The sequence below is a fragment of the Toxotes jaculatrix genome, chromosome 5 (genome assembly GCF_017976425.1).
Source record: "Toxotes jaculatrix isolate fToxJac2 chromosome 5, fToxJac2.pri, whole genome shotgun sequence".
Taxonomy (NCBI): domain Eukaryota; kingdom Metazoa; phylum Chordata; class Actinopteri; family Toxotidae; genus Toxotes; species Toxotes jaculatrix.
The window spans coordinates 12,330,231-12,358,005 of NC_054398.1; the positions used below are offsets into that span (position 1 = coordinate 12,330,231).

The window sequence follows — 27,775 nt, forward strand, 5'->3', positions numbered from 1 at the left end:
TAGAAAGAGATAACCAATGTTTTTAAACATTACTCCAATTTATTCATTTATTTATTTATTTTACTGGGCTAGTATAACAAATTAATACAAAGTACAACTCCGCAGACATCATAGATTGTCAAAAAAAGTAAAGTACAAAACGCTTGAGGTAAAACATCATTTGAAAAAGATTCAGTTAAAAAGCCCTTATTAAAATCTCAATTAATTTCAAGGTAAAAGCTCACTTTACACTAATTAGCTGTCCTAAAAACCAACTATGCACTTTTATATACAAGGTAGTGGTGGTGCAAAATACAGTGTGTGAGACAACATTCAGTGAAAATATTCATGTCAAATGTAAACAATAAACATCGGCATTATTCCTCAAAGTCCTGCTGTACAAAGCTAATGCAGAAAAGCAAATGCTTTCACACTGATGCTCTAAGGAGAGAATTCTGCATTAGACTTCTACGAGCGCAGCTGACAATAAAAACAATTCAACAGTCCACATTTTCATCATGACATGTCGTGCAAAAGTGAGAGCATTACTGTGTTAATGCTAACTGGCAGGCAAGAGAGCATAAACAGAATGTAAAACCCTTATGAAGTTAAAAATATGCTAATACAAAATAAACCCATAAATTAACCCATGATGATTATGTAAAATTTCAGACATTTTTGTTTAAATGGCGGCTGTAACAGCCATCTCCTCAGAAGAGGTAAGGTACTGCTGTTGTGTGAAAACCTTGTAACTCAAATTCTGGTAGTTTATTTCAGGGGTCTTCAACGTTTTTCAGGCCAAGGACCCAGAATCTAATCTATTCTTACCAACCAAAAATTTCATGACCCCCCCTGCAGTACCTCCGCGGACCCCCTAGGGGTCACGGACCCCCTGTTGAAGACCTCAGGTTTATGTGATTTTAACTTCAGTTTGAACGATTATGTGCCCCTCTATAGGTTGCAGGATAAGGCTAGTGATATTTTATATTTTTGTTATTGTCAGCAAATCCCATGAAAAAAACAAAACCACAAACACATTAGTGTCACACTGCTGATCCAGCCTATTTGTGGCTTTCAGCCCCCAGCCCATTTGTTTCTGTGGAAGATCTAACTCTTTAAAAACAGGTCACAAATCTGTAGTTCGGTTTTTTTAAGGCTAAATAAGTTACTAAAAGTGCTGACAGTTTGTACCAAGCATAACTCAAACAAGAATAAATATTGCGTTTGTTAGCAACTATTTCCAGATGCAGATTAATACACATTTTGCACGTGAGTGAGTATTTATGGCAGCAGGAGGGTATACGTGGCATTGACTCAAAACAAACTCTAGTGCCCACGTTAATGTAGGAGCATGTCAGCCAGTGTAATGATGTGACTCATTAATGTGTTTTTAAATCATTTTATGTATTTGTTAAACAAGAGTGTTTTTGCATGGTTTTTAAAAGGTCGACATTTTAGAGTTACAAGGTTTTCACTCACCAGTGAAAGCACTTGGAATCGTCATGGAAACTCATCATACTACAGAAAGAAAGGAAGATGGTACCCATTTAATGAAATGTAATTTTATGATTACTTTGATCTTTGTCCCAGATTATTGACGTACACACTGGAGGGGGGAGCGTTCCGAAAGGCAACTACAGCTACACAGTGCTCTGTCTGCTCTCGCGGCTGTACCCCATAGCCTCGGATGAGTGAGAAGGGAAATCAATAAATATCCCATCTGAGTCTGAGTCCGCAGACTCTAGCACTTGTCCAATTATGGTTTCAGGGCTGGATGATTCACTGGGTGGCGTGGAGGATGCACCCTTACTGAGATCAGTCATTGTTGTTGTGGCCTCAGTGCCGTGGAGAGCTCCTGAGGAATGTAGAGGAAGGATGGAGGGCGACGAAAGAGGCAGGTCCATGGCACTGGCTCCTGCTTGTACAATACCTGTGAACGACAGGGTGCTGGATTATTGTGGATGATTAGATTATGATTTTTTGTTTCTTTCTTTGCTTTTTTTTAATAATAACGAACCAACCACATCTTAATTTTTGCCATACCATTGAACTGAGAGCCCACACACAGCCTGTTGGAGGAGGCGCCAGACAGTTCAGATCCTGGGGCCAGGTCAGCGTAGGCCAGTCCTTGTTCCTCCAAGCATGATATAATCTCGCAGGCCGAGTGCCGTCTAATTCCTCCACTGCCAACAGAGCTGGCATCTGGGTCATACTCGGCCACTGGGGTCAGCAGCAGAGGGATGTTGTAGCTCTTCGATCGTACCACAGGGTTTTTAGATGGTTGATCTGTGGATTTGGGCCAGCCCCACGGTAAACGCTTGTCTGAAAGACGAGAGGAAGAGAAGACAAAGTTCTGATTGAGAAATGTTTCTTCTCAGACACAAACAACATTACTACTCTGCTTTTGGGTTTATGCACATTAAGCCTCACCCAGAACACAGCAATGGGCCTCAGCACCATCTCCAGAGTAAAGGCCGTGGGTGCCCAGGTATGGTGAGACCACCTTCTGAACCAGAGACTCCAGCCTCAGGTAGTCCTCATTCACACCACGTGGCTCATGTACCCCCTATAAACACAGACAGACATCTTAGTGGGAACTAAAGCTGTTACTTAGTGCTCAAGAAAAAGAGCAATTATTATTTTCATATTTAGAATAAGTTAGTTATAAAATAAAAATACCAAACATTTAATGGTTGCAGCTTCTCAAATGTAAATAACTTGTTTTTATGATTGTAGATCTGACAATATACAATAATCAACAACAATAGTAGGAATAGGAATAAACAACAATAAAATGTCACTGCGGGCTCAGAATCAGAATCACAATCAGCGACCTTTGATGTGTTATTGACTAAAAGTTTTTTTTTTTACTCTCATAAATGGGTTTTATTTATTTCATTCACTTATGTATTTCTGTGGCACTCAATGCACCTTGATACACAAAAACCAAAATATTTTTTATCAGCATTTCTAAGGGTATTTTTTGCAATTCTGTCTAATGTGTGTATATCCATGTCTGGATACAAGATACTACATTTGAGCAGGACCGAAGATGCAAAACAGCAGGTGTTTATCATCTGTGATGGTGGCTTACCCTTCTGTACTTTGAAGCAGTCACAAATTAACATGTGCAAAGCTTGAAAACATGATTGAGTGCTAATTTGCCTTATTAAGAACAGAAAATAAAATTTTTCCTTCGTGCCTGCAGGCCCACCTGTAGAATAAGCAGCATCTGTGTAACAGAGGGGGGCACACGGGCCCGAGGTCGAGACAGTGCGTCTTCTAACTTTACACTCAGGACTATGGTGTTCCTGAAGTGAAGCAGAGCTAGCTGTCGGACAGAGGGCTCCTTACCCTGCAGACGGAAAAGAGCAGAACTGTTTGAAATTTATCCTTCGGGCAGCAAACACAAAAACAAGCAAACTCCTCAGAAGGTTATGTACCTGAACCGGATGAAAGATGGCCTGCAGCATCGAGAGAACATCGCAGAAGAAGAAGTCCCACGTCTCCGCCAGAGAGTCGAGCAACTTCTGACCTGCACCAATCACACAAGAACAAGCCAAGATGTCCAAGCCAAGCTGAGTAAAGCTTAACTCAGTTGAACCACACACTATGATATATTTTCACACTACGTATTATTGCAGTCATACCTTCGTAGAACCTTATTTTGTCCCGAAGGATGACCATGCCTTTTGTCAGCAGCTGGTTCTGTGAAAAGAAGACAGTAATTATGAACATCTGAGGTACTGTCACTGCAGAACTTCATGTGTCTGATCCTATTTCATTTAATACCAGAGACGTGTTACCTGAAGGTATTCTGTGAAGAAGGATCCCAGCTCAGTCTTCAACAGATGTCTGAGAAAACAAATATGTGACATCTACTTAACTTCAAAAGTCAAAATGAACATGAATAAACATATAATGGACATATAATGGAGTTAAATCATTGTCAGTAACGTGTCTGTGTGTTTATGATCTGTTTATTACTCAAGTAAGCAGAACCACAGAGTGGAAACCAATCTACTAAACACCCTGTTTTCCTGCATTATAATGCAGAGTTTCCTGTGTAGTTAAAGAAATGTGTGTGTAAACCTCCTTGTGGCTTTTCTGTACATGGAAATGTGTTTACTGGGCTATAATGGAGGCTGATGTGATAGGAGGGACGGGTCTGGTTTGGTAAGATAATGAGATATCTGGCAGGACCACATGACTCCCCAGGCCCACATACTACAGTACATACACACAAACAACCTCATTCACAAGAAAACATCCAGTGAGCGTACACAGGACAGACAGTAATTATACTAATTATAGAACAAAATGACATCGACAGTCTAAAATAAGGTACGTTTTCCCTGTGCTGTAATTGTGTGCGGCTGTTTCTGTGAATAAACTCACCGGACACCTTCATTGAGGACGTAGAGTTCATTATCTGCCAAACCTTTCTTCTGGAAGACTGCTATGACAGCGTTGTGGATGCTGCAACAGAAGATACACACATAAAACCGGTCCACACTGCCGTCCCAAATGTATTTAATCACCACATTTTATGCACGTTTTTGCATTTGGTGTACCTGTTCCAGGTGGCGTTGGCTCCTGCCCTCTTCTGCTTCTCCCCTCTGTCCTCTGGTGAACTTTTCTCACTTTTCCCCAGCTCGCTGAGGCTGGGGGAGCTCATCAACTTCAGCCGGTGCAGAGTCCTCATGAGGGAGATATAAAGGAAGTGGAGAGAAATAAAGAGTGTGCACTAAGTACTGGACAGGAGAGAAAAGAAGGTCAGGCGATGAGCTGACACACAGAGACACAGAAGAAGAAACACAAGGAGATAGCTGGAGGGGAGAGGAGAACATAAGCAGTGCGACTCTGAGAGAGAGACAGACTATGCAGACGGAAAAAGCACAATGACAATACAAAGAGCGGCCGGCGACAGAGGAGAAGAGAAGTAGGACAGGATGATGCATGGTGAGAGAGGGGCAGCACGTCAAGAGCAGGATGGGTGGAGCCAAGCCGTGAGGTGGGCCACAGTGTCACCGCACTGCCCGAGAAGAAAACAATAGCACATGCACTGATGGGGGCATACTCTTCCTCCCTCTCTGCCTCTCTGTCAGTACAATACAGCCATTGATGCAAACAAATATTTATGCAGAGCACAGATGCCAGAGGAACTGCAGGGTAAGCAGAGTGAAGCAATTGGGACTTTGTCACTGTACGCAGGGGAGGGGAGGTGGAGGAGGAAGTTGTCCGGCTTATTAACAACAACAAAAACAGGGATAGGAAGCTGTGACACAATACAGGACAGAAGGTTGTCTTGCTCTTCCTGCTCTCTCTTCAACACAGCTGGTGCAGAACAAAAAAATAAATAAAAAGTAGTACAATACATGAGACAAGAGCCTGACTGATACTGGATTTTTGCGTTGCTCTGTCCAACGTTATCAAAAACCACAATATCAACACCTCTTAAAACTGACTAGTTGTTATTCCTTGGTTGTTTAATCCACCCAAAAACTAATTCTTGTCATCACTGTGAGGCTGCCAATCAACCAGCTGACACTCCAGGAAGTCACTGCACCCAGCTAAGAAGTGAGCAAGAACAAAGCCCCCATAAAACAAATATTTTTTTTATTTTGGTTTTTGTTCAAATTAAACAAATAAGATTTAATATATTTATAAGTGAGCTTCAGTTTTACTTGTAGGTGTTTTTTTTTTTGTTGCCTAGCTAGCTGCCTCCCCCCTGTTTCCAGTCTTTATGCTAAGCTAATCAACTGTTGTCTCTAGCTTCATATTAGCATACAGATGTGAGAGCGGCATCAATTTTCTCGTCTAATTCTTGGCAAGACAGGCGAATTTCTCAAACTATTCCTTTATAAAATCTGATGAAAATATATTATTGCATTATAATATACATGTTTTAATACATTTTAATTTTTTTTTTAATGTATTGAGCTGGCCAACATATTTCCTGACAGGATACATATGCAATCAGCTAATGTCATCCATATACTGGGACCTTTGCTTTATCTTTTGGTCTAGCTCTATATGAGATATCCTCTACTCTGAGACATGTGATTCTCACAGGTGTGATCATAGTTTTTTAAGTGCGAATTTCTCACGGATTAATTAAAAAAAAAAAAAAAAAAACTAATAAAAAAACTAATACATCCTGAATTGAATTGAGTGTAAAAGAAAACACTGTTTACATATATGCAAGAGGGACTGGTGAAAACTCACACTCTGAAGAAAAATATGGAATGATGAGTTCAAACCTACGCAGTCCAGAAACTCTCTGCTGACAGCATGGCAGTCAAACGAACAGACCCCCCCGTTCAACACCCACGTACACACAAGCACAAAAAAACAAAAACAAAACAAATACATAGAAAGCAAGTGTACAGACTGATGAGATGTACACACATAAGAAAATGAGTCCATCAAACATCCCCCCAGGAGATCATTATCATTAGGTCAACATGTGTTGGAGGTAAAGCTCTGACGGTTAATGAAATCTTCTGGGACAAGAAATGGTGGGATTTTTTATGAATGCTAATGAATAGTTCATGCATTTCCCAGGATGCTGTATGTTGTGAAATGTTAATCCCAGGAACTGAGCCTTACCTCCTGATTGGATGCTCACTGCTGCTGTCCATGTCCGGGCTCGGGGGAGGGGCAGAGAAGGTGCTGAAGTTGAGGGACAAGGGTCGGGGGGAGGGCCGGGAGACATGTCTCCGTCGCAGTCCATCAAGCATCTGAACATATAAGGAGGGATATGATAGAGAAATGGTTATTGATGTTTGCGTAAGCGTAGAAATGTCAACAAAGGCAAAGAGAGCCTACAGGAGAGATCACATTTTTTCATGGAAGCGTGAGACATCAGAGAAAAATGTCCAAGGCCCTGAAACAGTCATGATCCTCCTGCTACCCTTTTACTTTGAGACAGCGAATGATTTGAGGACCACTAACACAGACTAACACAATCATTTAAAGTAAAACCTTACAGTCACAGGGGCACAGGAGAAAATCAAGCCACACATTTGTGATCTCAAAGGAGTTTTTGTGTGAAATCCGGAGGCTGCTTTCTGTTTCCTTATTCTGCCAGTGACTGTTATTTCAACATGTAAGAGTGTTTTGCAATCAGAGCTCAACCTACGCTCCAACCTTACCACAATCACACACACATTACATCAGGGGAGGAAGAAAAAAAAGAGAGAAATGCATGTGTGTGCATGTACAGTATGAGAGTGTGTGTGACTGGATTATTCTCGTAAAAGCCACGTAGCCACAGTCCTCTCTCTTGGAGTATGACATTACAGTATTATAGTCTATTTGGGTGTCTCCCCACAGAAACATACTGTACATAGTGAAGCACCATCCCCTGGTCAGAGAGGAGAACAACAGTCTGGGCTGTCACTCTTCAGACAAAGACACAACACAAGCCCCCTCCTCTGCCACCATGAATCCATGTGATAAATGGGTGTTTTCTGAAGCACTGGCCTGCAGTTTTATTAGAGTAAGATCACATCTCAGTCAGAGACACAGACCCAGACTACACACTGTGTACCCAACATGCCATGCCACGCCAGTCTGGGCATTTCAGCTTTTGTTCACCCCTCCTCCTTGTCTTTTAGGGGCGACTACAATCATATCGATACCACTTTCAATTTCTATTATTATATTCTATTTCTATTGCTTTCCTGACTGATATCCCAGTGTGCTGTCCCCGACCTGTTTATTCGACATAATATAAGCAATCAATCGGCCAGACACGCAATCAACAGTCCACGTTTATCCTACAGGGAGGAATGCACAGCCAGTCATGCGTACGTGGAGGTTTTGCTGTTTTTTTTTTTTTGTTTTGTTTTTTTACCTGTGTGGACGAGAGGGTGAGGCAAAGTGTCACTGTAAACAACGTGTCTGTCGTATGAATACACACAGTCTGGCGCAGACGATTCATTAAGCCCACCTATGGATAAAAACTGTACCATAATGGCTACAAAGTTACCGTATGTCATGCGCCTCTGCCCGCCCACTGTAGCCTCCACTCACCGTTGCTTATCCTGTCGTGTTGTTCCTGGTGGGATGAAACGCGGTCATGTAGTACTGACGGGATATGTTTACTGCCCGGGCTCATTAGCTGGACTGCTCCACGCCAGTCTACGCACCCACACGGGCATCAGGGTGCAGGCGGATGAAGGGTCCGACCTGCGGCGCTGGTGGAGGGGGACTCATTCATGAAGCATGCACCGCCGCTCGCTCACTCGCTCACTCGTCCACTCGTCCGCTCGCTCGCTCGCTCTCTGGCTCGCCCCCGCTTTGTTTTGACGAGATGCAAAGCGAACCTGGACGCGGACGCGAGCAAGCACGTGGACGCGCATTGAGGTTTTAGCCGTATGCAAACGAGGGGAGTCACTGAGATTCAAGAGAGAAAAAAATATATAAGAGCGGGAGTTTGTCCAGATGTGGACATGTTTGGACATTTTTTTCTTTGTTCCTCAAGCATTCAAAATCAGACTCATGTAGGAGACATTAACATAGAGGCACATAGAGGCTCATAACCCCTAACACACAAACATCTTCTGGACCAAACAAAGCAAGAGATCTACTGTATTCGCACCATAGCACAGTAGTACAGCAGGTGTGCAGACACTGGTACTGAGGCCTGCATGTGCCATGTTGCTTTGGCCAGTATGGATAATCAGAACAGGAGGCAGTAAAACGCATAGTATCCAGCACTGACCCCAATCTATACAGTTTAACACACTGGGGGTCTTGCCATCTGTTAATGCAGGCACGAGTCTTTTGTAGATAATCCTCCATTTTCACGGGTCGTGATGTAAATTTGATTTTTTTTTTTTTTTTTTATTAAAAAGAATTATCCGAAACAACTCGAGCATGCAGACAATCTCTGCTGCATTCTCAAAATATAAGGATATTATTTTCTGTTCAGATAATTAATTGCACAATTTATTCAAAGTGAAAAAAATGTGAAAAGACCAGGGAGGCTTACAGTGGATGTTAACCATAAAAATTCAAATGAACGTAATGTATTTTTTAATTCTTTTAAAATATGATTTGATTTTATTTCATTTAATTTCATAGAATAAATTAAAATACAATCTTAACCCATCTCCTGGACTGCAAAACACTGAAAAAACACGATCTGTGATCGATGTGGTTGAAGATTGTGCTTGATCTCGAAGAATTAAGAGATAACCACTCTGTATAAAACATGGACGTAGCACCCGTGACGTCACCCATTGGTTTCGGGGAGTCGTTTTGTGACCAAACCATGGGCATTTGAGCTGCGCCATCTTGGATTTTAGTGGGAGTGTACTTTCCATATTTGGCGAAGAGGCGGTTACTCTACGGCTCAGCCAGGGTCAGCCGGCCTAGAACCCGTCCACTTAGCTCGGAGCAACCGAGCTAGCCTAGGGCTAATCAGCTAGGCTAACAAGCTAAGCGGCAGCTACACGCAGCTACATCCACCACACGACAGTCCCCGAGTCCAACCCGACTAGCTCGACCTCGTACAACCGCGACACACAGCATACACAGAGATCATAATGTTGCTGCTGTGTTTTAAACGTGACTGTTTCAGATAGAGAAGTTTTAGGTGGAGCTGCAGGGTTTGGTGGAGTTGTGGGGGGAAATTTATTTCTAGCCTATTATTTAACTGTGAAACAATCATTATTATTTCATAAAATATATTGAAACGTTAAAACCATTATTATTGTCATTATTATTAATGTTAACAATAAAAATAATGATAATAATAATAGTATATTAAAATGTTTAATATTTAACATTTACCGGCTTTCACCGCTGCCTCCACCCACCATCGACTTACAGTTACAGCAGCACACAAACAGCAGCAGCTTACTGACGGAGCTGCTCTGTCCATGCAATGTCGGACTTTTTACACAAAAAAATGAGACGAAATAAAACTGTAGCCTAGTATTCCCGCAATAAACGGACTCTGAGAGCACGGAACACACCGCAAAAGCGTTCCTAACATTAGCTGCTCCGGTCCTCTATCTGTATAAGCAGCGACCATAAATCGGCAATTAAGTCATAAACCAGCGGCAAAATATGCTAATACATGCTAATTGGTGCAAACATCCAGGTAAAATAGTGAGAAATTTACTTACCGAAAAAACTGCAACGCAGACTTCTTCGACTGTTTGTTAGTACAGTCTACACTACAACAAGCCATTTTGTCGCAAAAACCTATCCGAACATTGGCAAACAAACACGGACACTGCAGGCCCAGTGAACCGCTGGAGGTAGCCGGAGGCCTCTGGATGTAGCCGCCTAGCCCAGCCGATGCTTTAGCAAAGAGCTAACTGCCAGTGCACGTATGTGGGGCTGTCACTCAACGTAACCACGCTCTAATTTATGTAAGAATTTTAAGCCTAAATAACACTAAAACGGTTGTGGTACAACCCCCACCACCCCCACCTCCCAGTGTTCACGGAGGTGGAAACTATCAGTAGAGACCAAAAACAAAAAATGTATCAGGCAGTAAATATGTTTTTTTAGGCTGTACTGTTGGCTATTTTAACATGGGGGTCAATGGAGAATTGCTCACTTCTGGGGCCAGCCCCCAGCCGCAGCCGAGGAACTGCAGCTTGTTGAAGTGATCCTCACTGCTGAAACCGACAACTCCCCCCTTGGAGATAACAGTCATATCAACAAAGCTGAATCAGAGCGACTCGTTTATAACGTAAAGATTCGCACAGTCTCTCACATGTCTTAAAACCACATGTAACCACAGTCTCTGGTAAAAAAACAAAAACAAAAACAAAACAAACAAAAACAAAACAACAAAAACAACGTGTACGGATACGTACAGTATTTTCCGACAGGCTCTGAAGGCAGCACAGGCTCCTCCTCCGGTAGTCGGAGCGGGAAGTTCAGATGATCGGCTGAGATGCTGCAAATGTCCCGGTGCTTCGGTTGCTTAATTCAAGACAAACTTTAACTCTGAGGAATTTTAACCGGTGAATTTGTATTGATATGCATATGAGCTAATTTACAGCAGCACTGAGTCATGGCTAATGTGGTATTAGCAAGCTAAGTGAAGCCAATGTTTATTAGTCAGTTTGGTAAAGTTAGCTTCACTTTATGTTAGCTTACTTAACGAGCAGGCTACAAGTATGAATGGTTACAGTGCGATTTGGTGGGTTAGAGCAGCTGACACTAGCTGTTATTTAGCTACATTAACTACTACCTGTTTATTTCAGAGACCACAGCAGAGCTCTGCAACCATGTCCGGCAGCAATGAGGACAGGAGCACCTCTGCAACCAAGAGCTTCGGACAGGTAAAACATCATGCTGCTGACTGCTTTAAATCTTAGAATAAAACTCCTCTGACAGACTCACCCATTCAAATGAGACTCAGGTAGGCAGAATAAATTGATTAGCTAAGTAAAGTACACGGCTTGGTTTTAGGGTTAGAATCAGGTTTAGGCTTGGGTTAGGCATTTAGCTCAGAACATTAAGGTTAGGGGTAAGGAATGCATTATGTCAATGAGTGTCCTCACAAAATTATAAGTACAAGTATATATGTATAATGTGTGTGTCCAAAAATCAAAAAATGACAAGAAGTGTACTGAGTTAAAAGATTAAAGAATAAATAAATATGTAAGTGTGTAATAATAAGTGTAGAATTTTCCTTCTTTCTTTAGTGTCCTTTTTTTGTGTGTTTCTAACTGTAAGCGTATTGTTTTGACAGTGTACCTACACAGCTGAGGAGTACCAGGCGGTGCACAATGCTCTGCGCCAGAGGCTGGGACCAGAATACATCAGTACCAGAATGGCTGGAGGAGGACAGAGGGCAAGTCTTTGTTTTTCACTCTGTCGGTCTCTGACTGTGTTTTTCTCTCCGGCTCTGAAGCAAATTTACATGTTTTAAGTGAATTGTAGAAATGTTACAAACACTTAAAGGGGGTTAATGTGAATTAATATGATCCAAAGTCAAAAGAAAAATCAGGCAGGAATGAAAACTTTGTTATGATATGGAGTAGCTGAGTCACAGCCAAGTGAAATCACTTGGCTGTGACTCAGCTAGCACCACTGTCTCTCTGGTTTCTACAGGTGTGCTACATTGAAGGGCACCGCGTCATCAGCCTGGCCAATGAGATGTTTGGATACAACGGATGGTCTCACTCCATCTCTCAGCAGAATGTTGGTACGACTCATGGAGCTTCTTGTCGTCAGATGATCCTGTTTTAACGCCAAACCACTGCTATGCAGCTAACAGGCTCAGTGTTTGTGCTTTACAGACTTTGTAGACCTCATCAATGGAAAGTTTTATGTCGGAGTCAGCGCGTTTGTCAGAGTGCAGCTGAAGGTTAGATGATGGCGAGTTTTCTTGATTCTGATTCCAGCAACATTTTCACACAGTTTCAATCTCATCAGAATTAATTTCACCAGAAATCTTCTATAGCCTTACCCCCTCATCACCCTCATACTTTTCCTCCAGGATGGGTCGTTTCATGAGGATGTAGGCTATGGAGTCAGCGAGGGACTGAAGTCTAAAGCTCTGTCACTGGAAAAGGCGAGAAAGGAAGCTGTCACTGATGGCATGAAGAGAGCACTGAAGTACTGGGATTTGCATGTTTATACTTCTTATCTTATTGTATGAAGAGAAAATCATTTAAATAATTTTTCTAAAATATATGTGTTGTCTTGTTGAGATGCTTCGGTAATGCCCTTGGAAACTGCATCCTGGATAAAGAATACCTCTTAGCCATAAACAAGATCCCCAAACAGGTCAGATACAGTATAAAAACTTTCAGTGTTTTTATTTTCATTCATTAAACCAATGGATGCTGAATCTTATAACTTCTCTTCGACACAAAGCCTCCTCCTCCTCTCAATCCGGCCCAGACCAAGCGCTCTGAGGGGGAACCCTCTGTAGAGAAGGCCCGGTTCTCCAGTCTTGTCCAAGAGGAAAAGCTTGCACCTGTGGTGGGTCCTGCCAGGATGCCGCTGGAGCCCAGAATCCTTGACCAGAACCAGAACTGTTCAGAAGTTCACACTCCTAATGCTGGCTCTGCTCCCGACAGGACGAGTGAGAACATCTGCTCCAGGTAAACTGCACCAGGTTTAACCTCTGATTTTAATTCTGCTTAATGCCTCCTCATTTAGACTCCACCTTCGATTTCAATTCTCCCCATCCTTTCCACAGATCTGCCATGGACTCAGCGGAAGCTGTTGGGTCTGAATTGCACACAGACCCCAAGCAGCTCAGGAAGCTCCGGCAACAGCAGCTGCAACAGAAGTTCAGGAGAGAGATGGAGGCCAAGAAGCTCCAGCAGCAGAAACAGGATCAAGCCAAGTCTGAAGACAAAGACGTCGCTATTGGGCAAAGATCCAGTGGAGGTGAGGGTTTCACGTGTACAGTAATCCAGAATGATTTCATTCTGTTTAAAGCAGCGGTCTCGTACTCAAATAACATTTTACTGGACAGGTTTTTTTTCTGCCATGGAATTACAGCTGGAATATTGCAGATTCGTTTTTTTCTTCGTCATACCTACACTAAAACTATTTGGGCTTGTATGCTTGGACTCAGTGGCTTTTTACTCTCAGACATTAGAGAAATTCCACACATTTAACTCCACAAAAATAATAATTTTCTTATGCTCTCTGGAAATTACCTTTGCACCGGTTTCTAAAACTTATATTAAAATTGGAAAAAAATTAAAATTTATTTGCAACCAGATGCAACACTAAATTTAAAACATTCAGTTTTAAATTCAACACTGAATTTATAACATTAAGTGTTGCATCTCCGCCATTGATGTTTTTATGAAGATGTTTCTCTTTGCCAGATCATGAACGTGTACCTGCCTTGAGTGACAGCACTGCAGCGGGACACACAAAGCCCAGCAGTAGGGACGAGTACTTAGCAGGTGCTGTAAGCCACCACCAGAGGACTCAACACTCTTAAGACAGTGCGGTGAGGAAACCCGCCTCTGTTCAGCCTTTACCAGGCGGCCTTGGTTCACTTCTGGTTTGCCTTCCTCTGCAGATGATCCTGAGATCTGGGATTTTACTCTGGATGGGATTGAGGAGCTTGATGTCCCCACAGGCGAGCCGCTGTCCAGAGGGCTCAGGCCCAGCACGCCCAGGAGTCACCAGATGCAGACGCGCAGTCAGACCCCCCAGAGACCCCCCAGAAGACCTCCAGACGAGGCCCCATCGTACAGCAGAGGACAGGACAGGACTCAATACAGACCTCAACACCAGAACCAGTATCAGATGAGACCAGGTGAAGTGTCATGGGCAGAGTCACTCATTTATTAGTGAACTGTTTTTATGACCTGTGATTTATTTCTACTTCTTCAATCTTACAGGCGAAGCCTTCAGTCCATACAGACAAGGACAGCACATGAAGAAACGCAGACTGGACACTTAAGATTTTTGTCCTCAACACGTTCTAGAATCCAGCCACATAATCTTTGCATTTATATTTATTTTTAGTGTATTTGTTATTAATGGATTGCTGCTACATCCAATATTTGGAGAAATGTTACCTGGGTTTGTGAAAATTATTATTGTTATTAATTATATTATTATTATTATCATTATTATTAATATTTTGTGTTAGAAGTATTTAGGATTTGAAACCCAGTTTTCAGGGCCTTTAAATAAAATTTGATAACCTCTTTTTTTAAAAAACTATTAATATGGGACAGTAGAAAAAAACAACCCAGTTTATCCATGATAAGTGTTCAATTAGTAACAAACCCAAAAAGAAGCACAGTCTGGTCATAACATTTTTTAATTACACCAATAAACACGAAAGTGCTTTAATTGATATTTTTATTTGTTTTTACATTTTGTACAACGTGAAAAACACAAAACAGACAGAATCACAGAAAGTCTGTACGGAGGGATCAGAAATAAAGAGTCCAACAGATATTACTGCGTGTCAGTAGCCTCAAACAGTACTGTATTGAGGTCTGTGATAAGTACTGATAATACCATAGTAGCACATGGACCAAAGCTTTGCTGTGAGCTTGTGCTGTACAGTGGCCAGTTGTCATTTGTAAGATTAAACACCAGTGAAGCCGGCATGCAGAAACCATATGCTGATAGTCTGATATTGAAGTTGTGTCTGTGATATTGGTGAATGGCAATTAAACATCAACACTTTGTGATGACTCTCAGAAAGGCAAATAACAATAATAATAAAAAAAAAATCACTAATATTCCAATATCAAAAACACTGAAGTCAGTAACAACCCTCATCAGCATGCAAATGTTTCCATTACCCCTCAGACCTTATAAAACTTTAAACATTGCATATTCTGCATTGCAGTAACTTATTTTTTCTCTAGAGAAGTTTAACTATTCATTCAATCTACAAGCAGGCAAAAGAGTCACAATGACAGCATGGCACTCGTGTGAGGTGGTGAGACAAAAGTTGAGCATGCACGAGAGCGTGACAACTTTTTGAACCTTGATACAACTCACTCGCTGCCTGGACAAGTGCTTCTATGAAACGGTTTAATGATAAATCCACAAAAACATGTCAGTCTAAACCATGTACGCATGAGCCAAATATAAATACACAGCTGATTACACAACCAACACAAATGTAACTGTAGAGAGAAAAGAAACTGTTTCCACATTACTCAGTGTGCTCTTTGTTCTGCAGTCCTGTGTGTGGTGTCTGGTCCAGCGGTTCAGACCGTTACGTCCTCCAAGTTGGCCGTGTCGGGTTGTGTTTACATCGTGTATGGGTTAAGTGGTTTTCTGCAGTACAGTCACAGCTACAGGACTAGATGAAACTGGAACTTGTCATTAGTGAGGATGCAAGGCACTAAAGTGTTCCTCATGTTTACAGGTTAGAGTGCGTGTGCATGTAGAGTGGGTCACCACAAGCATACTCTAGTGACTGAGCGTTACGTGAAAGCGTTTACCTCACATTAACGTATATACAATAAAATAGAAAAGGGGGGGGGGGCAGGGCAGTCATAGATAGAAGAGCTTAATAAACCACAGGATTACTCCTGCGTGGTGAGTAGGATACCAACAACAACAACAACCCTGCAATTGCACTTTTTATATTCCTTTAACTACATGTTGTTTAACAACCTTTAATAATAATTACAGTGAAACAACATCAAAATCTGATGGCTGAATACAGGTCCATAAAGAACATTTTGTTTGTTTTTATTAAATAACGCATACAAAAACAGACCACAGAGAGAGAACCCCAGACACTTGTGATTTGAGAGGTGACGGCTAAATGTTATGAGCGGAGATATTTTAATGTGACATGACTTTGCTAACAGCCTGTTCATGAGCTGTGCACTATCTGTGTAAACAACTGGGAGAAGTGGGGACTCTGTGTTCCCTCAGAGTCTGAAACCAAACACTATCCTAATAAACAAAAACTGTTTAATTTTGTATGATATGAGAAGCAGACTTTGAACTGCTCGTCTCTCATTGCTAAGCACTAGGTGAAGTGGTTTCATGTGTCAACTTAGGATTCTTAACAAGATTTCATTCTTGTGCTTAAACAAAACAAAAACAAAAATAACAAAAATAATTTATCACCCTGCAAACACTCTCTACCCAGATTGTGAACTACAGCAGCATCACCTCCTTCAGTTTCAAACTCCGAATGGTGGTCAACACCAGGACAATGCTTTTTTATGTGGCAGATCCACTGGCTTACATGTCAGATGTGAAGAATAAATCAGTATGATAATAAATCTATATGGTAGAAACTCAAATCACAATGACACTAGACTCTCACGGGGACATAAATATGCTAAACATGGAATCATAATCCAGTGAAGAAATATCTATGTACAAAGTCAATGTTTAAATGTTTGGGGATTAAGGCCACAGTTACAAGGGACAGTTTTATCTACTCTTTGCCGTTATTGCATTTTACTTCATAGGTAGCCACAGGGATGTATTCATACTCCAACCCTACCCATTACACTCCAGCCTAACTTGCCATGTCTTTCTTCTCACTCCACCAGTCACACTTTACTGCTCCACCTGGGACAAACTAACTGTCCCTCGCTCTTATCTTCCACTTTCTGTACACTTACATTCTCCCCTCACTCTCTGAGACAAAATAACCTACCATCCCAAATCACTCAACCATGTCAATGTTTAGTCGGGTGTGTGTGTGTGAACACACGTGTCTGTTGTGGTGTATTAGTTCCACTGTTTTCAGTGCCAGTTTGGCTTAAATTCAGGACCAGTAAGGATGTCAACCAGAATCCCTCCTACCTTCTCCTCTTCAAAGGAATCACAACATTACAACGTCTGCTTTCACAGGACATCTTTGGCAGCTGTTGGTTATGCCTTTGGGTCGTTACATCACAAGACACAACCAACCCATTCGTCACAGCTCAATTCCACAGCTAATGGCAGGCTAAGTGTGAGACTCTTGTGCTGTGGGTGTGTATTGCACTCTCCCTCCAATTGCCAGACAGATTTCGTTCTGCCTGAGAGGACACAGGTCAACTCATAACACAAAATGATACAAGTTAAAATAAAAATAAAAAGCACAATACCCAGCCAGCTAACCAGCAAACTGCAAAGAGAGCTAGTGGTTCTCGATCAACGACTGTCTGCCCTCTCTGCCCTACATGGACCTGCTGTCTCAACCTGGACCGGGGCTCTGACTCCGCTACGTAGGCCTCAGGTTGGACCCTCCAGGGTTGACTGATTTCTGGGGGGCTGGCGTGGTTCCCATGTGGTAGCCTTGGTGCATGGACACTGGGGCTGTCGTAGGCGGCTGGTACTGTGCTAGCGGCTGTGCAGGGTTAAGCATGCTGACCTGGCATGTGCCTGTGGGTCCTGCCCACTGAGGAGTGCTGTATGGGGCCGAGGCATATCCGTACCCCTGAGCAACTGGGCCCAGAGAGCCTTTACGGGGCCCCAAAGCGACAGAAGGATTGGCTGGGTTGGGAAGGTGAGTGGTGGTGGTGGATGTGGCGTTGGGAGGCGTGGGAAGTGTTGGGCAAAGGTAGCCTGGAGCTGAAAATTTACGGCCCATGTTGGCTGGAGGGATCATCTGTTATAGAGAAAAAAAAATCCTATAGCTGAATGTGCAGCATTATTACAAACAGTAAGTGGTTAATAAAAACTCAAGTGTCATATGTGATCATATGATCATAAAGTACTACAATGACAAGATCATTTTTATTAAAAGAAAGTAGTGAACACTTACATCATGTCCCAGTACTGCCTGTGCTCCAGTTTTAGGACCTCTCTTGCAGTGGGAGAGGCTGATGGCGTCTCTGGCCCAGTTATCCACCAGTTGGTGCAGGTCATCAGTGAAGGTGCCCTTGCCCTTCTGGGTGTGAGAGGCAGAAGGAGCGGGTCCAGTTGCTTGGGTCAGGGAAGTAGGATGGTTCTGGCAGTGGCCTGAACCGTTTGTGGAGCTGGTCCCGCTAGATCCTGGGAATCAAGAAGAGAGGTTGAGGTGTGAGTGAGGAAATTAATTTAGGAAACCAATTCAAGCAAGTCATTGTGACAAGATTCAGTGCTTACACATACCTGTGGAGCAACTGCTGAGGATGGGCATGGATGGAGAGGATCGGAGCTGCTGTGTGGATGACTTGCCAACTGTTTGAGACGACTCTGTTGCTGTTTCTGAGGCCTCTGATGCAGAGGGTGAACTTTGCTTCGGAGGGGACTCTGAACTGTGGAGGCTCTGAACTGAGGCCGGAGATCCTGAACACATGAGCCCAGCACAGAAGGAGTGTCATATTTAAACATGAACATGGTATTTTAGCAGCTTAGCTATTTGGTAAAGCACGAATATAGAACACAAACTGCAGTACTAACCTCAGCAATGAAATTAAACTCGTCGAACAACAGCCAATTCAGTGTCCTTACCTGAGTGGATGGGACTGGGTTGTCCACTACTGCGAGCAGATTTGTGGCTTTTGCTTTTCAGCCTACGTCGACCTCCAGCCATGGCCACAGCAGGGGATAAGACAGAAGGAGGAGGATGTTTGCCCATGCTCGTGAACAGAGCCTCAATCTCCTCTTTCTGACGAGTATGCAAGGCCTGAATCTCCATCATGTGTCTGTGAGTGGGAGAAGAAAGGCAGAAAAACAGTCAAATTACTTCTACTGAGCAGTGAAATAACATTCATTCAGATAAATGTGGGTGGTGTAAAACGGGATTGTAAATACGTGACATACTTTTCTCTCAAACGGCTAATTTCCTTCTGTAAAGCCTCGTCCTCAGTCTCCGAGTCGTCATCATTGTCACTGCTGTAATGGGCGTGTGCATTATGCGGGTCAGATGTTGAAGATGAGGGCCCGTTCTGCATACTGGAGCCGTGTGATGGACTGGAACCTGCTGCAGGAACTGGGGTCACTGAGGGAAATTAAACAAGGTCAAATGATATAAAAATGTACTCTTCACATCTGTGTTCTGTGTACCGGATACAGAAAATCTTTGTTTCATGCAAATTTACTGACCAAATCCAGGGATTATCTTCTGATATGATTAAAACAAAATTGATTTTTAAGCTCAGTAGCTCCATATGTCTAATGAAATTGCAAATGCTATCAAAGCTCTGCAGCCTCTGCCAACAGTATATATTTAAAAATAATGAATGAGGCAGAGGTGAAGATGCCTCCACACAGAGTCCATGACTTTCCACAAAGACACCCAAGAGCGCTTTAACCTGCTTTAAAAGGCTGGCTGTGATAAAATGATCTTCCATTTTTCTAGACACTTATTTTATGCTTCATTTAGCCTTAGCTTAGTTCAGCTACAGTGATAGCTGTGAATTAAAGGGTAAGATAGTGTAAAGCATCAGTTTTATATGGTACTCAGCATAGTGCACTATGCAGTAGGACCCTGTGTAATGTATTAGTCCAGTGAAAAGGCTTTACACGAGTTTTTCAAAGCTAGTCTCTGTTACTAAGCTTTTAAGAATTTGCTGTGAACCTGGTGCGCACCTGTGACTGAAAATCGTCCCACTTTAGAGCCAGTGGTGGGTCCAGATGTGGCACTGCTGCTCGTGGACACTTGGAAGCGGCCAATAGTGGTGAGCTGACTGGCAGGAGCAGCAGACAGAGATGGGGCTCCATTTACAGCGTCAGTTTCATAGACTCCTTTGGACAGAGGCGATGACCGGTGGAGGGTATTTTCTGGACTTGAGGGGGAGGAGGAGGAAGAGGAAGAAGAAGAAGAGGAGGAGGAGGAGGAGGAGGAGGTGGTAGAGGACGGTGTGAGCAAAGAAGAGGAAACAATGCTGGAGGGATCTGGAACGCTGCTGGACACACCATCAGTGGCAACAGATACCTGAGAAAGAGGAAGGAGGCAATTTTAATGAACTGAGCCTGTGGTTTAACCGGTTCAGACCAAATTAACCACAATAATTTTAAGTGGAGTCTAAAACTTACTTGGAAACGTCCCAGAGTGAACCCTGCCGCTGGAGGCTGGACTCTGTTACCTCCCTGAACAGTCTCTGGGCTCAGAGCTCTTCTCAACTGTGCATCCAAATTACCCAGGGGTTGCTGTGGCTGCTGAGTCACACAAACAGGAAATAAAACAAACAATTTAAGTAGAACACTTAGAACCTACAGAAGTAATTACAGCGTCAGTTTCATTGTAATTGGGCAGCAGGGACAATGTAGATCTTACCTGATTTGGTCCAGGAAATGGAGGTACAAGGTCAGAGGGAGGTGTAGCAGCTTGATCAAAACCAGTAGGTAGGGTCTAAAAAGTATAACAAACAAGGAATTCAAAACATTAATTACTACAATAACCTGCATTTAGGATTTAATATTGGTTGCTGCAGTTTTTACTGACCTGTGCCCTGGGCTTTGTTGGAGGGGTATGGGGATGTCCAGCTGGGGTAATAATCTGTCCCGGGGTGGCTGTGGGGCCCAAGACACTTTGTACCCCAGAGGTGAGGGGAAGGTTAGAGGGGGGCACCAGGACAGCTCCAGGTGGAGGGGAAGAAGTCCCTGTCGGAGGAGAGGAGGTCCCTGCGTTTTGACTGGGATCCACTGACGTTGAGGAGGCAGTGCTCTGGTCTTTAAAGAGTGACCGTAGCTTCTTATCCAGGGTTTGGATGTCATCTCTACCAGCGGTCTTCGACTGGACGTCAGCCCCCTCCGACTCTACCGGCTGTGACTGGACCTGGCTCTGACTGGTTGATGAGGTGGGAGGTGGGAGCTGAGCAGAAATGGGAACGGGCTGACACTGGGAGGTTGTGTGCTGTGGTGCATGGATAGACGAATTCATAGGCTGAGAAGATGTAACACCACTATTAAAAGGCTGCTGCTCTGAAGCAGGGACGGTACCAGTACTACTAGATGCAACAACAGCAACAGAAGAGACAGAGACAGAAGTACTGCTCTGCTGAGGCCCAGGTACTGCAGGGACGGAGGTCTGCACTGATGGGGGAGAAACGGCAGCTGGTGGAAGCTGTGAGGGGGGTGTTTCATGGGAAGACTGAGAAGGTGGACTGGGATCACTGCTGACAGGAGCGGGAGTTTGGGACTGAGTAGATATAGGTGGAGGGGAAATCCTCCCAGTTGAGGGAGGTGGCAAGGATGTTGCAGTAGATGGAAGAGATTCTGGAGGAGGCATCATATTGTTAGAGTTTGGGACAGGTCCAGCCTCAATGGACGGCACAGTGCCTGGCTCTTGATCAGCAACAGGGAGATCAAGGGTGCTGCATCTCTCTACACGAGCCTCCTTCATCTTGCTGAAAGCCTGCTGGAGGGTCCCAGATGGAGCGGAGAGAGAAAGGCCCAATGTCATAGAGGGGGCTAGAAAAAAAGTGAAAAAAGGAATTAATTATATGAAAATTACATCAATGGACGTTGACAAATGTAGAGAAGTATGTGAAAACTGCTTATGACCAGACAAAAACAAACTTACCGGGGGCAGGTTCATCTCCAAAGGAGGTATTAGCAGAAGAAGGTCCAAAGAACTGCTCTTTAAGACGAGACTCTGGCACTGGGCTGACGATGAACCTTCGTCCTGCTGAATGCACCACCTGGGCTGTTGTACTGGGGGAAATACCTGAGAGAAAGGTTAAAAAAAAAAAAAAAAGTTTAGATATGAGGCGGGAGGGGGACTTCATAAAAAACCAATAGCTGGACATTAAACACTGTATATGTGACTGAAGTCTGTTAACCTGGCAGCATTGGAACAGACAGCTCAGGCTGTTGTTGGAGGTCACTCATCTGCAAAGAGACAAAATGTAGGTGGTGAAGCCTTCAGGTTCAGCAGGTGTGGATCAAAATTGTCATAATGGGCATCTGGATAAAAAGATGATATAAACTAAAGAAATACCTGTGGAAAGCCTTCCTTCATCCCCTCTCCTTTCTCATCAGCCATTTCTATGACTTCACGGATCTGCTCGATGAAGGACTCCCTCTCACTCTCCAAGATGAACTCACTCTCAACCTGAAACCCAAAGGAAAGAAGTTGAACTACTGTAACTACAACTATGTTCCACAGAATGATTTCATATGTTTGATGGTCATTGTCATTGGTTGAGGCAGAATATAGTAAAGGAAACAGAGAAACAATTAGTTTTTAGTTGTATGTGCCTTCTGATCTTGTTTTTTGTTCTGTTATGGTGGATTGTCATTGTCAGTTGCCATTTCAGTGGGATTTTGTGAATGATAGCCATGCAAAGCTATTTACACTATAACTATAGTCTTTATAGTTATAGACTATAGTTATAGTGTAATAGTTATAGTGTACATAGCTTGTAAATAGCTTGAATAACTATATTCTGTGTATTATACGTGCATATAGAGATCATATTCATTATAAGAAGTTACCATTAGACAGTTGAAATTTTCTAAATGTTTAACAAAAACTAGAGAACCACTACTACCATGATCTGTGCAATCTCCTCTGGATTATCACCATCAAGGTCAAATCTGAAGGTCACCATCTTCCTGTTGTGTGTTTCCAGCTGGCACTCGGCTACTCTGTCACCCACATTAGAAATCTGCAAAACATTCATTTAGGTTAAAACTGTTTGGTCACAAAGAGCTTTGGAAACAATATGAATGAGCTCATCATTGCAGATCCGTACGCTGAGAACATTTAGCTTGGCCTTTGCGGTCTTGTCATGGCGGGAACGGCTGCGCACGGATCGCCTTTGGTGACGCTTCAGTGAGCGCCCCTCATGGCGACCTCCTGATGTAGAACTCCCATCATTGCCGTCACTAAGACCTGAAGCTGCATCTGACAGGCAGCTGTAAGAGACATGAATCCATGAGAGAGAGATCGGGCAAGTTGTGTGGTGCTGATGAAACCTAATTTTTTAAAGAAATAACTTCCTTCTCACCCTTCAACAGATTGTGGAACCAAAGCTGGCTGCTCCACTGATGTGGACTGAGGACCACTCACAGGGGTCTGAAACAAAGATAAAATCCAGAAATCAAGCACCTTGTGTAAAAAGCAAATCTCAAAATTGACAATACTTTCGTTTGTCCATTACTATTTTGAAATTATTTAGGGATTAGCACCCTGAACAAATGATTGTTTACATACCATTCATATGATATTTAGGCATTTAATTTTATTTTGGTGATTTATGCTGTAACTATTTACAGCAAATGAAAGGATTTAAACCAGACCATCCACCAGGTGGAGCTGTTTAACCTTGTGAAATATGCTGAATATGGGTACAGCAAGAGACGCCATTATTCACCTCTCAGGCATGGCGTAAATATTGCTGTGCAATGGAGTTTTGATTTCATTTCCCTAAGTGTACCCATTTTTTCCCCTCTGCTGTGTTTATGTGAATATACGTTATGTTTACATAGGCTCCTGCTGTTCTATCAAGTTCCAGTTCCAGCTTTGTTGGTAGTTACTCTACTGTGATTTCTTTAACTGTGATAAAGTCTCTTTAATTTATTACAAGCACACACCTTATATCCACTGGTGTACTGTTTTCACAGAGGAATTTAAGCTCCAAGTATAACCCTTAAGCTGTTGAGCAGCCAGTAGATATGAAATTCGATAAATTGTCTAATGGTCAAAGTGAGCTTGTACTGCCCTCCTTATGTTACTCATATGTTTATTGATGCTTAATATTTACATAATGGTCTTTTTTTTAATGTTTTATTTTTTTGAAGGGTGAATGTACACATATTTCAGGGAAGAGAAACTGCATAAGGAAGTGTGAACCACATGCTTCACACCTGACCCACATACACCCACACACACAAATCTGTTGTGCTCTGTAGAGTACCTGCAGAAGAGAGAGGCATGACGCCTGATAGAGGAAGAATAGATGCTCTGCGTTGAGTGGAGGAGACAGGATAGGAGGGCTTGGATCATTGGCCCAAGACTAAGAGTCATGCAGGAATAAGCAGCATGCAGAGAGGCGAGGGTGGAAGAAACAAGGGGACAGCCACGGTAATGAGAGTTATGTGTTCAGAGAAAAGAGAAAAAAAGATTTAGAAAAAAAACGCAAAAATAAAAATGGACAGCATGAAATTCATACTGTAGTATGGTCATGCGGCAGTGGAATTAATGAGTTCAACAGAAATATATGTCACAGTTGGTGTTTCAAAGCAAGATCTAAGACATTTTCATGTCAGGTGTTAGGAGGAGAGGTGTGTGTGTCACCTGTAGCTGCTGAACTCCAGTCGGTGCCTGTGGTACAGTGGAGCTCTGAAGAGTAGAGCTGCTCTCTGGCTGCTGCTGCTGCTGCTGGGGGGCAGACGACTGAGACGATGGGGGTATCACCACTTGCTGGGTGGGAATCTAAAAGAACAGGATAAAGATGGAGTGGAAGATACAAGAATAAAATTAGAGAGGTAAGATGTTAAGACATGATAAGGAATTGGCACACATTCACTGTGACATTAAGGCTACTTCCTGAAAATCTAGATTCTTTCTATTTTTTTTTAAAACCTTGGCTCTATTACACAGCCACATGCACTTACCTGTTGGAAAACATAGCTGCATAAATCAGACCATTTATTTGACAGAGTGGGGTGTTAAGGTATTGATCAGTGAAAACTGAAACGTGCAAGGTTTTAAAAAACTGGATCCAACAGTTTTGTCTGAAAAACATAAATTCCTTTTTTTAAACCCCACCACAACTAAAAATTTATCATCCATCTGTGAAAACTGACCACAAAGGCTGAGTCTGCCATGCAGACCAACAGAGAGATTAAGCTCATTTTGTTTCCGAGAACATGTTATCTGAAAGGCTGTGGGTATATTTAAAAGCGGTAACAGGAAAATGGGACATTTTATCTACCTGAGGGGGGAGCGATGGTTGGTAGTAAACTCCGTACTATAAGAAACAAAACATAACACAGGGTGAGAGTAGGAAACTTTAGAATGGAAAAAAAAGTAAACTAGGGAAAAACCCAGGGATTCAGAATGCTCAGCTACTTTCAATGCAGCTGCCTGAAGCAGAGAAGGTAGGCTTTAAAGCTTACTTTAACACCCTCTGAAAATCATATTTTTGCTGACCTAGAGTGGTTGAAGTTCACATTTGCTGTGGATATATAGAAGTCTACTCAAGGTGTGTTCAGTACACCCTGACATTATTGCTTACTGTGTTGTTACATGCATCAGATTTGAAATTTTTAATTTGAGGTCAGTGAAACAGTGCTTTTGAGTTGGTGTTAAGTTGTGCTTTAAAGGCCATTAAGACATGCAGGACAACTTATACCTGTGGAGGTGCCACTGGACCAGACTGGCTTGTGGGTGCAACAGGAACAGCTTCAGGCTGGACACCTTGCATCTGGGGCTGAACCTTGTGCACCAGAGAGAGAAAACAGCAGCATATGTGGTGAAAAGAAGGCAAAGAAGAAAGTAAACTGACAGAAAATTAAATGCAATGAATATATACTTAACTCTGAGGAACACATGACAAGGGGAAAAGCATCTCATTCTCTTCAAATCAGGCTTATGTCTTATTTTCAACATGACTCACCACAGGCAGCTGCTGCTGTTGCATTTGGTCATTTTGTGTCTGCGGGCATGACACCTGGGGCTGAAGGTGCTGACTGGGAGGGGAGCTGTAAGATACTCCTGGCTGAGGAGGCTGGGCCTCAGGAAGGATGGAGGAACCAGGTAGTCTGTCTCCCATGTGACTGGCTGTAAGAGGGGAATATTAGGTTAATTTATGAAAGGACCCAATGCACTCCCCTTCAAAATTTGAACTACTTTATGATCATATAATGGGCTGTAGGTGTATTTGACCATTATCAACCTTCATACACACCTCCTCCAGTGTGCTGTAGATGTTGGTCAGTCTCAGGCTCCTCTGACTCTGGCTGGATGGTGGCCACACTTTGACCCTGAACTGGAACTGGGACTTGCCCAGCTGACTGAGGAACATAAGGGACCCCCTGTACCACCCCAGTCAGTTGGGTTGATTGAGCAGTGTTGTAGTTAGTACTATGAAGGCTCTGCTGAGAAGCAGGTTGGACAGACATTTGTGTGCTGTGTTGGTTTGGTTGTGGAGGAACATAAGAAGCAGGCTGTGGCACTGGCTGGGACTGAGGCAACTCTGTACTAGATTGTTGGCCTGGTTGCTGCACTGGCAGTAATTGACTCTGCAGTTCTTCTTCCAGCCTTCTCTTTTCTTGATCTTCTCTGACCTTCAAGACAATCAGCACCAAATGTATTAAAATCTCTAAAAGAGACCATTAATAAGCAACATGTGAACCCCACAGCACAATTACATACATCCAATGACTGAGTATTCAGATAAAAGCACTTAAGCAACTTAAAAAAATAAATAAGATGCACTACGGTCAGTCTGGACACACCTGCTGCCGCTGTGCTCTCTTGCGACTGATTAGAGACACCCTGTCTTTTATGGCCTTTGCAATGGTCTTGTGGTCACCCTCACACACATAGCCAGACTCAACCTACAGCACAAAGACATAATGTAGAATTCAGCCATGAGCGTTTCAAAGATAGCAATGAAAACACTTTTATCAATCTTGACTGTATTAATGAGATGTTGACTTATTTCTTTTCACGACATTAAAAGACCAATTCACCATTTCCTGAGCGACATCCTCTGGAACGTCTTTGTTGAGGTCAAAAGAAAACTCAATAGCTTCGTTGTCTTTGTACTTCCCCTTGAGTCTCTTTATATCCTCAATTCTCAGCCACAGCTTAATCGCCTCCATCTCTCCATCATCCTCTTCTGCCAACTCCACACGCACCCCTGTGTCCTCCTGGAAGAAGGCATGGTTCAGAAGGTCCTTGATGGAGTACCTAAAAAAAGGAGAGAAATCAGTGAGCAAATGTTTCCTGGAGACCTTGATTACCCTTAACTTGTTAATTGTGCTCGTTTTAAGTTCCAGACCTCTCATCCTTGTTCTGCCGAATACATCCCTCAATGATCTCCTTCACCTCGGGAATGGCCACCTTGTCGAAGCTGCCAGGTTTCACTCCCTACGGGAAACACAGAACCCTCAATGAGAATGGTTCTCCATCTCATCTGACCTTATTTTGGATACTACCCCATAATCTTGTTGTCTTTCTCAGCTCAGAGACTCTACATTAGAACCACAAAAATATCTGCCGTATTGCAGATGACTGAAACAACTGCAAACATAAACTAACTTTGTCTTTCAACTTTGTTTTGGAATGTGTCTAAAAAGTCACACTATGAAGTGGAGAGGGGGCTGCCGCTAAGAAACATGATCTCCACACAAATCCATTCAAATAATGTTAAAAAAAAATGGTATGGATTCTGCCTGGTGGCATTTAAACATGATGTGCAAATAGATGCAGGTAACGTGCAAATATCTGGATGTAAAATGCCAAGTGATGGGAAAA

At 42.8% G+C, this 27,775-nt stretch overlaps 3 protein-coding genes across 9 annotated transcripts in view; 1 reads left to right on the forward strand and 2 right to left on the reverse strand.

The window, feature by feature from the left end:
- prr5a (proline rich 5a (renal)) lies at positions 1 to 8,267 on the reverse strand. The gene is made up of 11 exons (XM_041038329.1): positions 8,020 to 8,267; positions 6,592 to 6,722; positions 4,554 to 4,679; positions 4,378 to 4,458; positions 3,786 to 3,834; positions 3,630 to 3,687; positions 3,423 to 3,514; positions 3,194 to 3,334; positions 2,410 to 2,545; positions 2,023 to 2,301; positions 1 to 1,909 (listed from the first exon to the last, which is right to left on the reverse strand). The coding sequence occupies exons 2-11, from the start codon at positions 6,720 to 6,722 to the stop codon at positions 1,620 to 1,622; spliced, it is 1,383 nt and encodes a 460-aa protein (XP_040894263.1). The 5' UTR covers positions 8,020 to 8,267; the 3' UTR covers positions 1 to 1,619.
- Positions 4,746 to 14,786, forward strand: rad52 (RAD52 homolog, DNA repair protein). 3 transcript variants are annotated; one of them, XM_041038325.1, is made up of 12 exons: positions 4,746 to 5,151; positions 11,217 to 11,294; positions 11,708 to 11,809; positions 12,070 to 12,163; positions 12,258 to 12,325; positions 12,458 to 12,576; positions 12,672 to 12,747; positions 12,838 to 13,067; positions 13,166 to 13,359; positions 13,809 to 13,889; positions 14,009 to 14,248; positions 14,334 to 14,786. In XM_041038325.1, exons 1-12 carry the CDS (start codon positions 5,104 to 5,106, stop codon positions 14,393 to 14,395), a joined length of 1,392 nt encoding a protein of 463 aa, XP_040894259.1. In that variant the 5' UTR covers positions 4,746 to 5,103; the 3' UTR covers positions 14,396 to 14,786. The 3 variants fall into 3 exon arrangements, with proteins under 3 accessions (XP_040894259.1, XP_040894261.1, XP_040894262.1); XM_041038327.1 differs by lacking the exon at positions 4,746 to 5,151 and adding an exon at positions 10,879 to 10,973; XM_041038328.1 differs by lacking the exon at positions 4,746 to 5,151 and adding an exon at positions 10,904 to 10,928.
- The window catches only part of LOC121182036 (serine/threonine-protein kinase WNK1-like), a 27,904-nt gene continuing 14,914 nt past the window's right edge, over positions 14,786 to 27,775 (reverse strand). For 3 of the 5 annotated variants that reach the window (XM_041038320.1, XM_041038321.1, XM_041038322.1), the window contains exons 6-28: positions 27,300 to 27,388; positions 26,989 to 27,208; positions 26,752 to 26,853; positions 26,202 to 26,580; positions 25,911 to 26,074; positions 25,647 to 25,730; positions 25,227 to 25,262; positions 24,587 to 24,724; positions 23,298 to 23,365; positions 23,043 to 23,205; positions 22,839 to 22,955; positions 22,286 to 22,399; positions 22,128 to 22,176; positions 21,869 to 22,012; positions 20,789 to 21,756; positions 20,621 to 20,695; positions 20,380 to 20,502; positions 19,933 to 20,278; positions 19,165 to 19,342; positions 18,853 to 19,046; positions 18,511 to 18,687; positions 18,182 to 18,411; positions 14,786 to 18,025 (exon numbers count right to left, since the gene is read on the reverse strand). In XM_041038320.1, the coding sequence (XP_040894254.1) occupies positions 17,639 to 18,025; positions 18,182 to 18,411; positions 18,511 to 18,687; positions 18,853 to 19,046; positions 19,165 to 19,342; positions 19,933 to 20,278; positions 20,380 to 20,502; positions 20,621 to 20,695; positions 20,789 to 21,756; positions 21,869 to 22,012; positions 22,128 to 22,176; positions 22,286 to 22,399; positions 22,839 to 22,955; positions 23,043 to 23,205; positions 23,298 to 23,365; positions 24,587 to 24,724; positions 25,227 to 25,262; positions 25,647 to 25,730; positions 25,911 to 26,074; positions 26,202 to 26,580; positions 26,752 to 26,853; positions 26,989 to 27,208; positions 27,300 to 27,388 (4,545 nt within the window). In that variant the 3' untranslated portion in view covers positions 14,786 to 17,638. The remainder of the gene's footprint in view (positions 18,026 to 18,181; positions 18,412 to 18,510; positions 18,688 to 18,852; positions 19,047 to 19,164; positions 19,343 to 19,932; positions 20,279 to 20,379; positions 20,503 to 20,620; positions 20,696 to 20,788; positions 21,757 to 21,868; positions 22,013 to 22,127; positions 22,177 to 22,285; positions 22,400 to 22,838; positions 22,956 to 23,042; positions 23,206 to 23,297; positions 23,366 to 24,586; positions 24,725 to 25,226; positions 25,263 to 25,646; positions 25,731 to 25,910; positions 26,075 to 26,201; positions 26,581 to 26,751; positions 26,854 to 26,988; positions 27,209 to 27,299; positions 27,389 to 27,775) is intronic. The other 2 variants (XM_041038323.1, XM_041038324.1) reach the window with 2 other exon arrangements.

Bases quoted from the DNA above. Each gene is read 5' to 3' on its own strand.
- rad52 (XM_041038325.1), top strand. From the start codon at position 5,104: ATGCAAACAAATATTTATGCAGAGCACAGATGCCAGAGGAACTGCAGG. The intron at 12,164-12,257 runs GTACGACTCATG...TGTGCTTTACAG, and splicing joins CATCTCTCAGCAGAATGTTG to ACTTTGTAGACCTCATCAAT. The intron at 13,890-14,008 runs GTGCTGTAAGCC...CTTCCTCTGCAG, and splicing joins TAGGGACGAGTACTTAGCAG to ATGATCCTGAGATCTGGGAT.
- prr5a (XM_041038329.1), bottom strand. From the start codon at position 6,722: ATGCTTGATGGACTGCGACGGAGACATGTCTCCCGGCCCTCCCCCCGA. The intron at 3,835-4,377 runs GTGAGTTTATTC...TTGTTTTCTCAG, and splicing joins GTCCTCAATGAAGGTGTCCG to ACATCTGTTGAAGACTGAGC. The intron at 2,302-2,409 runs GTGAGGCTTAAT...CTCGTCTTTCAG, and splicing joins GGCCCATTGCTGTGTTCTGG to ACAAGCGTTTACCGTGGGGC.